The sequence below is a fragment of the Anthonomus grandis genome, chromosome 14 (genome assembly GCF_022605725.1).
Source record: "Anthonomus grandis grandis chromosome 14, icAntGran1.3, whole genome shotgun sequence".
Taxonomy (NCBI): Eukaryota; Metazoa; Arthropoda; class Insecta; order Coleoptera; family Curculionidae; genus Anthonomus; species Anthonomus grandis.
Window position 1 is genome coordinate 283,396 of NC_065559.1, and position 13,953 is coordinate 297,348.

The 13,953-nt window shown below is 33.5% G+C and overlaps 1 protein-coding gene across 5 annotated transcripts in view; it reads left to right on the forward strand.

Moving 5' to 3' along the window:
* The window catches only part of LOC126744433 (uncharacterized), a 73,341-nt gene that overhangs the window by 47,128 nt on the left and 12,260 nt on the right, over positions 1–13,953 (forward strand). The window contains exons 1-2 of one of the 5 annotated variants that reach the window (XM_050451844.1): positions 897–1,012; positions 1,271–1,851. The exons of 2 other annotated variants lie outside the window; for them this stretch is intronic. In XM_050451844.1, the coding sequence (XP_050307801.1) occupies positions 1,808–1,851 (44 nt within the window). In that variant the 5' untranslated portion in view covers positions 897–1,012; positions 1,271–1,807. Of the gene's footprint in view, positions 1–871; positions 1,013–1,270; positions 1,852–12,025; positions 12,043–13,953 lie in introns of those variants that run through there. 2 more of the 5 variants (XM_050451845.1, XM_050451848.1) reach the window with 2 other exon arrangements.

Below are 13,953 nucleotides of genomic sequence, written 5' to 3' on the forward strand. Positions count from 1 at the left end.
AAATCACTGAGCAAGTTTAAAACATATTAATTCATATTTTTCATATTAATGAGTTTTGATTAATATTTTTATTATTATTTAATTTTACGGGAATAAGTATGCTCAGGTTACTTTTATTATTTCAGGTCTACACGTCACCATCTCTACTTTGGAGTCGCCCAAGCGTCCAGTTGTTTTACAAGGTGTTTATTCTATTTTTATGATTTATTTTGGACTATTTTGAATTTATTTAACGTATTAAAAATTATACAATTATTTAAATGACGCTCACAGGTTTTAATTATTACATTCATTTTTCGGGTATACCCCCCCGTATCGAATTTTTTCACCAAAAATTGATTTTTGTCGAAATCAAACTAAGTACACCAGCGTCTTATTTGGGTCACCTAGATTACGAAAACACCGGGTTATAACAGGATCCGAGCAGAACCAAGGGAATGAGAGCACTTTGAAAATCCTGCAAAAGTCGTTTTCGACGTCCGTTTTTGAGGCCAAAAATGGGCATTAAAAATGCCATATCTCAGCTATTAGAAGAGAGTTAGATACAAAAACATTTAAATTTAACTAAGATACGTTGATAGTAAAACTTCGGCTATGATGGGAAACAATGATCGAACAAAAGAAATATATTTATAAATAAATGCAAAAATCAGCACCATAAACCCATTAAAATCGAATCTATACCCCATGAGGCGATTTCGGTCGAATATCCCCCACGACACAACCGTACACAACCCAGGTAGAAAGAAATATTTATCTGATGTCGGTCTATCTCGAAACCGTTTATTCCGAAAATATTTTCGGTTTGTATGTGCACTATCTGCGCCCGAGTGCTTTATCAGTGTTTATCAGTTGGGTCAGTTAACTTAAAAATTTAACAATATTTTCAGTGTTTGCGTTACTTTCGAGCGGGTTAGTCGCGTTAAGAGAGAGTTATTTAAGGACTTAATTAAGTGCTTCGTTTTTTTTTTTTGTTTTTAATAGATAACTGCGAAGCAGGATTGAGGTGCAGGTTAGTTTATTTAATTGTTTTTTAAATTGTCCTATCATTTGTGGGAATTTTGGTCATCATAGTTTTTCTGTATTTATTGTTAGAGAATTAAATGATGTATATTCAGTTTACAAAAGGAAGAAAATTTTGGCATTTAAAAAAAATTTCAGAGTTAGTATTAAAATATTCACTTTAATTATTATAATAATCTAGGACACATACAAACTGACTACAAAGGAGGTATATAATACTAGCAGCCGCACTTTCTTTTGTTTGCAGTAAAGTTATACACGAAAAAGAGAGAGAGAGAGAGAAAAAATGGAGACGTTTTACGTGGTGCCACGTGCGGTCACTCACCAGCTGTGGCGGGTACCGAACGAACGAACGCACCGGTGGTACCCGATCGGCCGGTCTTCTTCCACTTTCCAGTAGGTACCACGGTCGGGTACAACGCGGTGCTGAAGACCCCTTGAACTGAACATTATCATCATCGACGGCGACTTTGGGCTGCGTTTACACCTCGCATATATTGTGCTCTCTCGCTCGCTCTCGTTCGTTTTTCGGTTCATTGTTATCGCGAAGGTATACATATATTTTATAGTAGTAGCGAACAACTGTTTTGGACTGATTTCTGATTTTCAGTTTCTGAAAGCTCTCCGGGTGTTTGTAGGGGACGATCGTGTATCCGAGTGCGCTTTAAAGTGAATTAAACAATTTTCTATATTTAAAAAAAAAAGTGTTTTTTTTTTAAATTGATATTATATAAGTTATTAAAGATTACGCAGGTGATAGTGGTTTAACAGGATTACCTCCTCTATGATGATGAAAGATTGCCAACGGTGCTGCATGATTTTTAAATCGTAAGTTGGGAAAGTGAATTATTTCAATGTGTAGGAATTCAAGGCTTGCGTCATTAGTTTAGTACGTAGGTGACCTTCTTTTTGTTTTTTGGAATAAAACACCTTGAAGTGTTTTCCCCTTTTTGCTTGTAATGAAATTATAAGTCGATTCTAGAGGTGCCAATAATGCCCAAAAGAGCCTTTTAATAAGGGTCGGTCTTTTAGGCATTTCACGTTTCTTTTTTGAAATAACGTGTACCTACTGCGAATTCCGAGGAACATATTTTTGGAAAATTTGTTCTTGTTTTATCCTTACGTCATGAAAAAGTTGCATCCTCTGAAACTGAAAATTAAAACAAATATAATAATATTTTTTGATTTTTCAATGAGAAAAATCAATAAAGAAAAAATAAATAAATACAAAATTCAATAACTTGGATGTGTATATGTATGTATGAGGATAAATAAGTTGATTTTTCTTATAGGAATGCCTGGAACATTAATTTTTCCCTTATTGGCAACTTAATAGATATTTTAAAATTCTAAGGGTTCTTCAAGCATTTTCTACACACAATTACTAAAATCCTTACAGTAAAAATCAAGATATTGATATTTTTCTCAGAGGAATGCCTGGAAGAGATAAAATGATTTGTCTCTTATTAGCGAGTGAATATCTTGAGTGCTGGTGGTTAATACTTTGTAATTATTGATTTCCAAGGGCATTTTTCGCAAAAATTCATGAAGTATGTATCAGGATGACTCACCAATACACGCATGTGCTTTTTAAGACTCATCTATTAAAACTAAAACTCAATATATTTTCTCGGCCTGTTTCTAAACAAAATCATAGAACTAAAAGTCTTTCATCAGCACATCAATACGATTCCATGAAACCCATCTTAAGTACCGAAATTAATAACCAGCCTAGCCTTCAATAAGTATCGGGTTGTCACTTGAGGACCGTTGGTCGGTGTCGGGCCATATTTTACTGTGCCTGACATATGTTTGTTGCAAATTAGTCAAGAAAATTGTATTCAATGACATTTGGATTTAAAATAGGCTTAGTAAGATCCTTGTTTTCGGCAATTTTTTAAGTTTACCGTTATGATCAAACACAGTTTGAATACTTTTAGAAAAATTCAATTTTTCTCACGATCAATCAATTACAAGAATGCGTACATATACGTAGATCGAAAATACTCTCGACGCGTAATTCTTACAATAAATTACTCTCCATAAATGTCCTAGAAACCTTGAAACGTGAAACAAAAGAAATGATTCCGAAAATAAACAAAGGAAGTTTTCCAGGATTTCGATTTCAGAAACTGGTCAAAAAAAAACAAAAATTTACTCTTACAATTTAGGTCACTTCTAATAAGCTGTTATAAATGTTGTTATTTCAATATAAAAAGGTCGATATATTAGTTTATAGTTTTTTTGTTGGGCTCAAGAGCTTACATGAATCCTGTATAGAAAGAAAGAAAGAAAATGTGCTATATTACGTAAGACAACAAAATCTTGTGTACAAGCATCCTAAAAACTAAAAAATTCCAAATTCACTTTAAATTTCAAACAAACATAACTTCTAAAACACTTTACCATAAAATTTACACACATTACCAAAATTAATCATAACAAAACAGATTGAGAAAAAAAAGCATCTTTTTGATAAATTTCATTAAAAAATAAGTAAAGCTGTCAATAAAACAGAATTTAGAAGAAGTAAATTACATTATTTTATTATACAACAGGAAACAAAACTAAAACACTAAAATGATGTCAGAGCACAGGTTAAAAGGTATCATTAAAAAAATCGTCAAGGCTATAATATGCCCTGGATAATAAAAGTGATTTTAATTCCTTTTTGAATCTCTTAACTTCTAAAATTTGTCTGATACATAGAGGAACATGGTTGTAAATTTTTTTGCTAAGGTATATAAGTGAGTTCTTGGTGAGGGAGGATGTAGGGATTGGTAAGAGAAAATCGTTAACCTGGCGAGTCATATGACCAGTGTTAGAGGGAGGTTTAGGACATTTATGAATAAGAGTAGCTGTTTCTAAGATAAAAAGAGAAAAAAGAGTTAGGATTTTTTGAGATATAAAGAGAGGTTTACAAGAATCTCTTAACCCAGCGGAACATAGGTATCTAACTGCCTTTTTTTGAATCACAAAAATTATGTTTAATAATCCCTTGTTGCTTAAACCCCAAAAAGGCAAGCCATAACGAAGGTGGGACTCAATAAGAGAAAAGTACACTGAACGTGCAACTACCCCTCCCAGTTCATGCCCCGCCATTCTTACTGCAAAGCATCCAGAGGATAATTTTGATGCAAGATTTAGGATATGATCTTCGAAGCGAAGGCGACCATCAATGGTAATACCAAGGAACTTACAGCTTTCTTTGTTTTGCAAGGGGGAGTTTCCATTAAACATAAGGCCCTGAACGTCACACTTAAATCCCATAATAAAGGTTTTGCCCACATTAAATACAAGCCTGTTTGCAGCACACCACTCCGATAAAATCTTAAGATCCTTAAAAACCTGGGCTCTAACATTATCAGAATCTCTATGATTCCATAAAATGGTGGTATCATCAGCAAACTGAACCACTTTGCCCTGCAGTTTTGATGAACCCAAATCATTTACATAGAGCAAAAATAATAGTGGTCCTAACACTGAACCCTGAGGTACTCCAGTTTTAAGGGATCTGGAATCGGATAAACATCCAGATACTGTAACTCTTTGGGTACGATTAGACAGATAGGATTCCAGCCATTGCAATGCCACACCTCTAAAGCCATAATTATTGAGCTTAGACAGCAGTATTCCATGATCTACACAATCAAATGCCTTGGATAAATCGCAAAACACTGCCGCCGCGGACTCTCCAGAATTTAAGGACACATAGACACTCTCCAAAAAGCCGAAAACAGCGTCATGAGTCCCTTTTCCCGTTTGAAATCCAAACTGATTTGCAGATAAAATGCAAAGTTTGTTTAGTCGTGCCGTTGCGTCGTTAAAAAATATAATGGCGAGTAACGAAAGTACAATAATCGGTTCGGCAGTTGATAAACTGAAAGGGTGTGAAAATTATTCGGTGTGGCAGTTCCAAATGAGCGCGTTATTAAAGTTAGACGGACTTTGGAACTGTGTTACTGGAGAATGGGCTGCGGATGCTGATAGTGGAAGAGAAAGCCTTGATAGAAAGCCTTGTCAAAAATAATTCTTTCTCTGGATAAGTCGACGTTTCCGCACGTGATGCAAGCCGAAAACGCTAAGGATGCATGGAGTGCCCTTGAAAAGGCGTTTGAAGACAAAGGGTTGCATCGAAGACTTAGGCTGCTCTGCTAAAAAACTTTAGCACCATGGAGAGCTACGTAAATGAAGTAATGGCTCTCATTCCCAGCAACTGATCTCCATTGGAAAACCATTGGATGATGAATTCTTAAGAGTTATAATGTTGCAGGGACTGACTGAAGAGTACGAGCCTACGGTTATGGCCCTTGAAAATTCGGGCGTAGATATAACCTCGGACTTTGTAAAGACCAAATTACTTCAGGACAAAAAGTGGCAAAATGGCAACCTAAACGGGGACAGTGCTTTAGTTTCCAGCAAATTTAAGAAACCCCTATGGTGCTGGAACTGTAAGCAGAAAGGACATTATAAAAATCAATGTCCTGCTCAAAATAAAAAGGACCCGGTTCAATCCTCAAATCCTACCAAAAATAAGGATCATCGAGGAGGGAAGAGTTTATTTGCTGCTGCTCTAATATGAATGGCTCGTCATGGTACGTGGACAGTGGCGCGTCATCTCACATTACAGGGAATCGTGGTCTGCTAAAGGACATTACCGATTGGCACTCAGGACAGGAAATAATTGTGGCAAATGACTCGAAACTGTGTGTCAGTGGTACTAGAGCAAGATGGCAGAGAAATGGACATACAAGGAGTTAAATATATTCCAGAACTTTCTGTAAATTTGTTATCTGTGAACTGTATGGTTTCGAAGGGATACTGTGTTTATTTTGACTCCGAGGGATGCAAAATAGTTGACCAGGAGAGTGAGGAGCCAGTAGCTACGGCGACAAATGTTGACGGCATTTATAAACTGGATATTTTTCCGGATTATGTCAACGTCGCAAGTACCTCAAAGTCACAGATGCTGTGGCATAGGAGATTGGGACATCTCAACCATTATAGCATGAAATTGCTACAAAATGGAATGGCAGCAGGTATTTCTTATTCCGAAAAACAGGTTCCGGAATACTGTGAAAGTTGACTTAAGGGCAAACAAGCAAGAAAACCGTTTCCCTATAAAAAGGACAAAGAGGTTGTGCCACATAAACTGGACCTTATCCACTCAGATCTTGATGTTAATCTTGGTGTTTTCATTGCGTCCTGAATCCTGTATATTTCAACAATAAAAATGTAGGTTAATAAAAAAAACATAATTACGATTATTTTAGTTGAAATGTCTGTTTGAACAGGAAAAAAATTAAATTATATTTGAACTAAAGTTTCGACTTTGTGGCCTCCTCAGTTTTTCTATTGCGTAAAACCAAAGAACCGCGCTTTTTTGTTTCTTGCGGAAATAAAAAGTATTCCCAATAAAGGAATCGTATAAATATATGAATCTAATGAATCATTATTATAACAGTGTTTATCAGCGGCAGCTGCTTTGTGACCCGAATTAATATGGCGAATGAGCCGGACTATAACTAATCAAATATCCCATTCTATTAAAAGTAAAGCGAACATTGTTGAATTTACGAGGTGTTTTATTGTAAGATCCTTATTAATTTGCCTAATATGAGCGAGAACAAAATCCTTATCGTAAATTAACAACAAACACATAAGTCTGAGGCTCAGATTCCTACCCCATAATTATTAACTTAAGTCAAAATTAAACGACACCTGCGCGACACATTAAAAACCAATAATCGATTCCAAAAACCTTTAATTAACTAATTAAATCATAAGGCACCAATATAAGAACCATAATAGTTATATAATTATTATTATTATTGTGCACTTCCTGAACTGTTTCAGATTAATTATTGAAACAAAATGACTACCTATAAAATATGTTGTCAAATGTTAAGCAAACACCTTCAAAGGAGAAACAACTCAAGGTTCTTTTCAAAAGTTTATGTCGGAGGTCGGTTGGCTGTTTAAAATATGATGCCAGCCTTGAATTTCTATATGGTCGTTTATAACTATATTGAAAAGGTTTTTTTTGCAACAAAATATATTATTAACACTATACAATCGAGATATTTAGATATTTAGCAATAAGAGACAAATTGTTTGTCTCTTCCAGGCATACCTGCGACAAAAATATTTACATCTTGATGTCAAGTGTATTGGTTTTAATGATTTCTTTCAGAAAACACTTTAAAAGCCTTAAAAAGGTAAAAAAAGCTTTAGAATTAGCAATTAAATATTTAAAGTAAATAATATCAATTTTTAAACCAATGGTTTTCGACTTTGTTTAACAAAATAATTAGTAAAAAGATGGAGTAAACGAGGAAACGTTCCAAGATCCCTCTATTCATCCTTTTATTAATTGGAACGTCAATGCTTCGGAAAAACCTCTTAATATCTCAAAAACTAATTAAAAATCTTTTGGAAATTTTTAGTGTCCCTTGTACAGGACACTTGAGCGCAAGCTCCTGTCAAAGTTTGAAGACTCTAGCTCAGCTAGTTTCATTGGAAAACTAGGAAACGTTCTAAGGTTCCTTTACTAATCAATTTATTAATTATAACGAAAACTAGTTTAAAAAACCTGTTAATATCTCAAAAACTAATCAAAAATCTTATAGAAATTCTTAGTGTCCCTTGCACAGGACACTTGAGCGCACATCCCTGTCCTTGTTCAACGACTCTAGCTCAGCTAGTTTTACTGGGAGACAAGGAAACATTCCATGGTCTCCGTATTAATCGTTTTATTAATTCTAACGTAAACGCTTTGGACAAACCTCTTAGTAGCTCGAAAATTAATCAAAAATCTTTTAAAAATTCTTGGTTTTCCTTGCATAGGATACTTGAGCGCACATTTTGATCCAGATTTAAAGATTCTAGTTCAGGTAGTTTCACTGTAAAACTAGGAAACGTTCCTCTATTCAACCTTTTATTAATTGGAACGTCAATGCTTTGGAAAAACCTCTTAATATCTCAAAAACAAATCAAAAATCTTTTGGAAATTCTTAGTGTCCCTTGCATAGGACACTTGAAAGCAAACTCCTGTCAAAGTTTAAAAACTCTAGCTCAGGTAGTTTTGCTGGAAAATTAGGAAACATTCCAAACTCGTCTTACTAATCGATTTATTAATTGTAAAGTAGACGCTTTGGAAAAACCTGTTAATATCTTAAAAACTAATCAAAAATCTTATAGAAATTCTTAGTGTCTCTCGTACAGGACACTTGAGCGCACATCCCTATCCAGATTTGAAAACTCCAGCTAGTTTTGCTGTAAATATCTTAAAAACTAATCAAAAATCTTGTAGAAATTCTTAGTGTCCCTTGCACAGGACACTTAAGGGCATATCGCTGTCCTTGTTCAAAGACTCTAGCTCAGCTAGTTTTACTGGGAAACTAGGAAACATTCCATGGTCTCCCTATTATTCGTTTTATTAATTCTAACGTAAACGCTTTGGACAAACCTCTTGATATCTCAAAAACTAATCAAAAATCTTATGAAAATTCTTAGTGTCCCTTGTACAGGACACTTAAGCGCACATCTCTATCCAGATTTGAAGACTCCAGCTTCGCTGGTTTTGCTGGAAAACTGGAAAACGTTCCAAGGTTTCCCCTACTAATCAGGTTATTAGAGAGTTCAAGTGCAGCAAATCCTACGTACGTAAGGATGCCGCGCCTGCGCATTTCATTCCTTTTCACGTTTCGCTTGAAATTCGGGCTACGGGTGTACATTAATTATTCTGCGTTGCTCCACGGGACTAATTACTGCACGTACGTATACGCGGAACGTCCCGAGCATCCACGATTGGACTCGATTTCACTCGATTCCAGTTCGGATTAGGTTTTAGGTTATGTTATGATGGGGATCATCCCAAACAAAAACAAAGGTGCAAAAATTTGTAGTTTGATTATATTAGTTTTGGGTTTTGGTTGCTTAGTTGGGTTAATTTTGTTTGATTATTTGTTTTTGCTGCCAATGAATTAGATCCTCTGATAACGTAACCCTCAATAGTTTCCAGTAAGGCTAAGTTTAGTAAATGAAAGACAAATTAATAAAAATTATCCCGTCTGGCGCTTGACAAATGACAAGTCGCTGTCAATTCTGTCACGTCACGTCAACACGCAGAAAATATTTCGCTTAAACTCATTTCGCAGGACACCTAACGTTATACTCGTGCGTGCGTTAACCTCGTTTAACGTGCGTAAATCTTGGCTACGTCGTCACTGCACTTAAACTCTCTATTAATTGTAACGTAAAAACTTTAATTTAACCTGTTAATATCTCATAAAATAATTAAAAATCTTCGTAGAATTCTTAGTGTCCCTTGCATAGGATATTTGAGCGCACATCCCCGTCCTTGTTCAACGACTCTAGCTCAGCTAGTTTTACTGGGAAACAAGGAAACATTCCATGGTCTCCCTATTAATAGTTTTATTAATTCTAACGTAAACGCTTTGGACAAACCTCTTAGTAGCTCGAAAATTAATCAAAAATCTTTTAAAAATTCTTGGTTTTCCTTGCATAGGATACTTGAGCGCACATCCCTGCCCAGGTTCCAAGACTCTAACTCAGCTAGTTTCACTGTAAAACTAGGAAACGTTCCTCTATTCATCCTTTTATTAATTGGAACGTCAATGCTTCGGAAAAACCTCTTAATATCTCAAAAATTAATCAAAAATCTTTTGGAAATTTTTAATGTCCCTTGCCCAGGACACTTGAGCGCAAACTCCTGTCAAGGTTTGAAGACTCTAGCTCAGCTAGTTTCATTGGAAAACTAGGAAACGTTCTAAGGTTCCTTTACTAATCAATTTATTAATTATAGCGGAAACCCGTTTAAAAAACCTGTTAATATCTCAAAAACTAGTCAAAAATCTTATAAAAATTCTTGGTGTCCCTTGCACAGGACACTTGAGCGCAAGCTCCTGTCAAAATTTGAAGACTCTAGCTCAGGTAGTTTTGCTGGAAAAATAGGAAACGTTCTAAGGTTCCTTTACTAATCAATTTATTAATTGTAACGGAAACGCTTTGGACAAACCTGTTATTATCTCAAAAATTAATTAAAAATCTTTTAAAAATTCTTGGTGTTCCTTGCACAGGATACTTGAGCGCAAGCTCCTGTCAAAGTTTAAAGACTCTAGCTCAGGTAGTTTTGCTGGAAAATTAGGAAACATTCCAAAGTCGTCTTACTAATCGATTTATTAATTGTAAAGTAGACGCTTTGGACAAACCTCTTAATATCTTAAGAACTTATTGAAAATCTTGATTTGCCTTGCACAGGATATTTGAGCGCAAACTCCTGTCAAGGTTTGAAGACTCTAGCTCAGCTAGTTTCATTGGAAAACTAAGAAACGTTCTAAGCTTCCTTTACTAATCAATTTATTAATTAACGCTTTGAAAAAGCTTGTTAATATCTCAAAAATCTTATGGAAATTCTTAGTATCTCTTGTACAGGACACTTGAGCGCACATCCCTATCCAGATTTGAAGACTCTACTTCAGGTAGTTTTGCTGGAAAACTAGAAAAACGTTCCAAGGTTTCCCTACTAATCAACTTATTAATTGTAACGTAAACACTTTGATTTAACCTGTTAATACCTTAAAAAATAATCAAACATCCTCTTGAAATTCTTAGTGTCTCTTGCACAGGACACTTAAGGGCATATCCCTGTCCTTGTTCAAACACTCTAGCTCAGCTAGCTTTACTGGGAAACTAGGAAACATTCCATGGTCTTCCTATTAATCGTTTTATTAATTCTAACGTAAACGCTTTGGACAAACCTCTTAATATCTCAAAAACTAATCAAAAATCTTTTAGAAATTTTTGGTTTCCCTTGCACAGGATACGTGAGCGTACATTCCTATTCAGATTTAAAGACTTTAGCTCAGGTAGTTTTACTGGAAAATTAGAAAACGTTCCAAGGTCCTCCTACTGATTGACTTCACATTAGAATTAATTATTATTATAATTACAAGTATGTTGTATGTATTATGCCCAAGAAATTAATATGTATGCATATAACAAGATAATGACAACGAGATCTGAGGGGATTTTCATTCATCATCTACATGAAGATAATGGAAACACTCTATAATTTCAGGGATGGTGCTAATAAATGCTATAAAAAAAGGTGAATGATCATCTAGTAAGTGTGTTTTCATACCCTTATAACCTGTACCAAAATCCTTTGAAAAACTCATGAAAAACTGAATAAAAAATAAAACTTTAACACACGATTTATGTTGAAACCTAAGCATCTTAGGATTCATGTTTATACGAACTCTTTCAATACAAATCGGTCCATGAATGCTCCCTTTGATATACTATTAAGTACCACCCTGTACTCTGTTTTTTCCCCAAATAATATACAACATTAATCCAAACTAAACTACTAAAACTGCTATCTAATGAATTAAATTAGCCAGTTTACAAATGCTGACGATTTGATGGGCCCTTATTAAACGTTGCTCAACTTGACGTAAATGTCAAAGAATTATTAAACGCTGCTATATATGCCGAAAACGTTCATTAAGGTTACGCTATTGTTTGCCTAACAATGAGCAATTTAAACAATTACTTAATGGCTTTCGTTGCATTAAAACATAAGAACTTATCGAGTCAATAGAGAAAAACAAAACTTGTTAACGATTACGACGGTTTTAGTTGGAGATTTTAGGGACGTAAAGAATGTTTTTAATAAAAACAGTATAAAACGTCTTATCATAATAAAAACACCAGAAAGATCGGCCAGAAACAAAACAATTTATTCAGCACGCTCGTCCTCGGGCGTTTCTATCTATAGGAAGATAAGGAGAAAACAGGTAGTGACGTCACTAATCAGTAAACAGCAGATTAGAATTTTCGAACTTGCGAGAGTCTTGGATTAATTATTATTATTATTATTATTATTATTATTTCGGTTCGGCAGGTTTTTATTAATCGTCGTAGACTGCGTTACGCCTCGCCACTGCAGTTTATTTATGTATATTAAATTGTTTATCGTGATATTATTGTTTGGTAAGTTAGATATTAACTAATGCATTTAATGGCGCAATAATCGTAGTCACTTTCATTGCATATAGTGGTGTAATAACTAATTATTCATTCTTCATTTTTCTAACCTTTATCTCAATTTGTTGCTTGCATTTTTAAATGACACACTGTCATAATTTATTCAATTAAAGTGAGACGAACAATTTTCAAAGTACTCTCATAAAGAATCAATAATAGTTGTGATCCAAACGACAAATAAAACCTGTATATTATTATTATTATAATAATCTATAGTTCAAATATATTATATTGACTGATAACGTAGCTAAACTGTGCATGGTAATCGCGTGATATCGAAACAGATTTGGATTAATAACAGTTTAACTGATTGTACCATAATTGAAATTTATTTTCGCTCCTACGGAACATTATATTGATTTTGCTTCTAATTTATTTATTAACTAATTTTCACTATTAAAGTTGAAATACCTACGTTATAAGTCTATGAACAAAAGAGGAGTTTAAGTAACATTAATCAGGCTATTTACTATTATAAATAAAATAATTTATTAAATAGATACTGTGATGTTTATTAATATTAAATACTTCGCAAAATGTTGGTTTAAATATTCAAAACGTCGAATGTCGCTTTTATAATATTCACTAGCGAAAACCGTCGATATAACGTAAATATTTACCAATAACAATTTTATTAACCTTCGACACGAGAACGATTTTTGTTGTCAATTTAATACAATTTATATATTTTTCTATTTGGGGTATTTATAATTTGAAATTGATAATTAATGTTTAACGACTCGGTAAATTATTATGTAAAAGCGAGGAGTTTTGGGATAATTGCTGATTTAATGGAATACCAATGTATGTAGGTAATAAAGAGGGAAGTAATGATATTTTGTATTCATTTTATTAGTAATAGATGATAATTTTTTGGGAAATTCACAAAATGCTCATTACTCAGTTAATACTTTAGATATAGATTTGAAACTTTGCATACAGGTTCTATAATTAAATTCATTGGACACCTATTTTAGCGTTTTTTCAAAAAATTACAAATTTTTTGGAAAATTGCCAATGATTTTTCAGTAGAAAAGCTTCTGTTCTACAACTTAAGTTATTAAATTTTTTTCATTAGTCCAGTAGTTTCGGCGTTATAATTGAAAATACTTTTCAAAATCGATTTACTCGAAAACTATCGCTTTTAGCAGAAAATGCAAATAACATTTTTGATAGAAAATCTTCTTCCCTAGAACTTTAGTTAAAATATTTTCTTTCATTAGTCCAGTACTTTCAGAGTTATAATGCAAAATACTTTTCAAAATCGATTTTCTCGAAAACTATAACTTCTAAGAGAAAATGCAAATAATATTTTTGATAGAAAATCTTCCTCTCAACATCTTTAGTTGAGATATTTTTTTCATTAGTCCAGTAGTTTCGGAGTTATGATTCAAAATACTTTTCAAAATTGATTTTCTCGAAAACTGTCACTTCTAGAAAAAAATAAAAATAACATTTTTGATAGAAAATCATTTGGTCTACAAATTTAATAACTACACTTTTTTTTATTAGTCCAGTGGTTTTGGAGTTATAATTCAAAATAGTTTTCAAAATCGATTTACTTGAAAACTATCATTTCTAGTAAAAAATGCAAATAACATATTTATTAGAAAATTTATTTTTCTACAACTTTAGTAAAGATATTTTTTTCATTAGTCCAGTAGTTTCAGAGTTATAATTCAAAATACTTTTCAAAATCCGTTTTTTCAAAAACTGTCATTTCTAGAAAAAAATTAGAATAACATTTTTGATGGAAAATCATTTGGTCTACAAGTTTAATAACTACACTTTTTTTCATTAGTCCAGTGGTTTTGGAGTTATAAATCAAAATATTTTACAAAATCGATTTACTTGAAA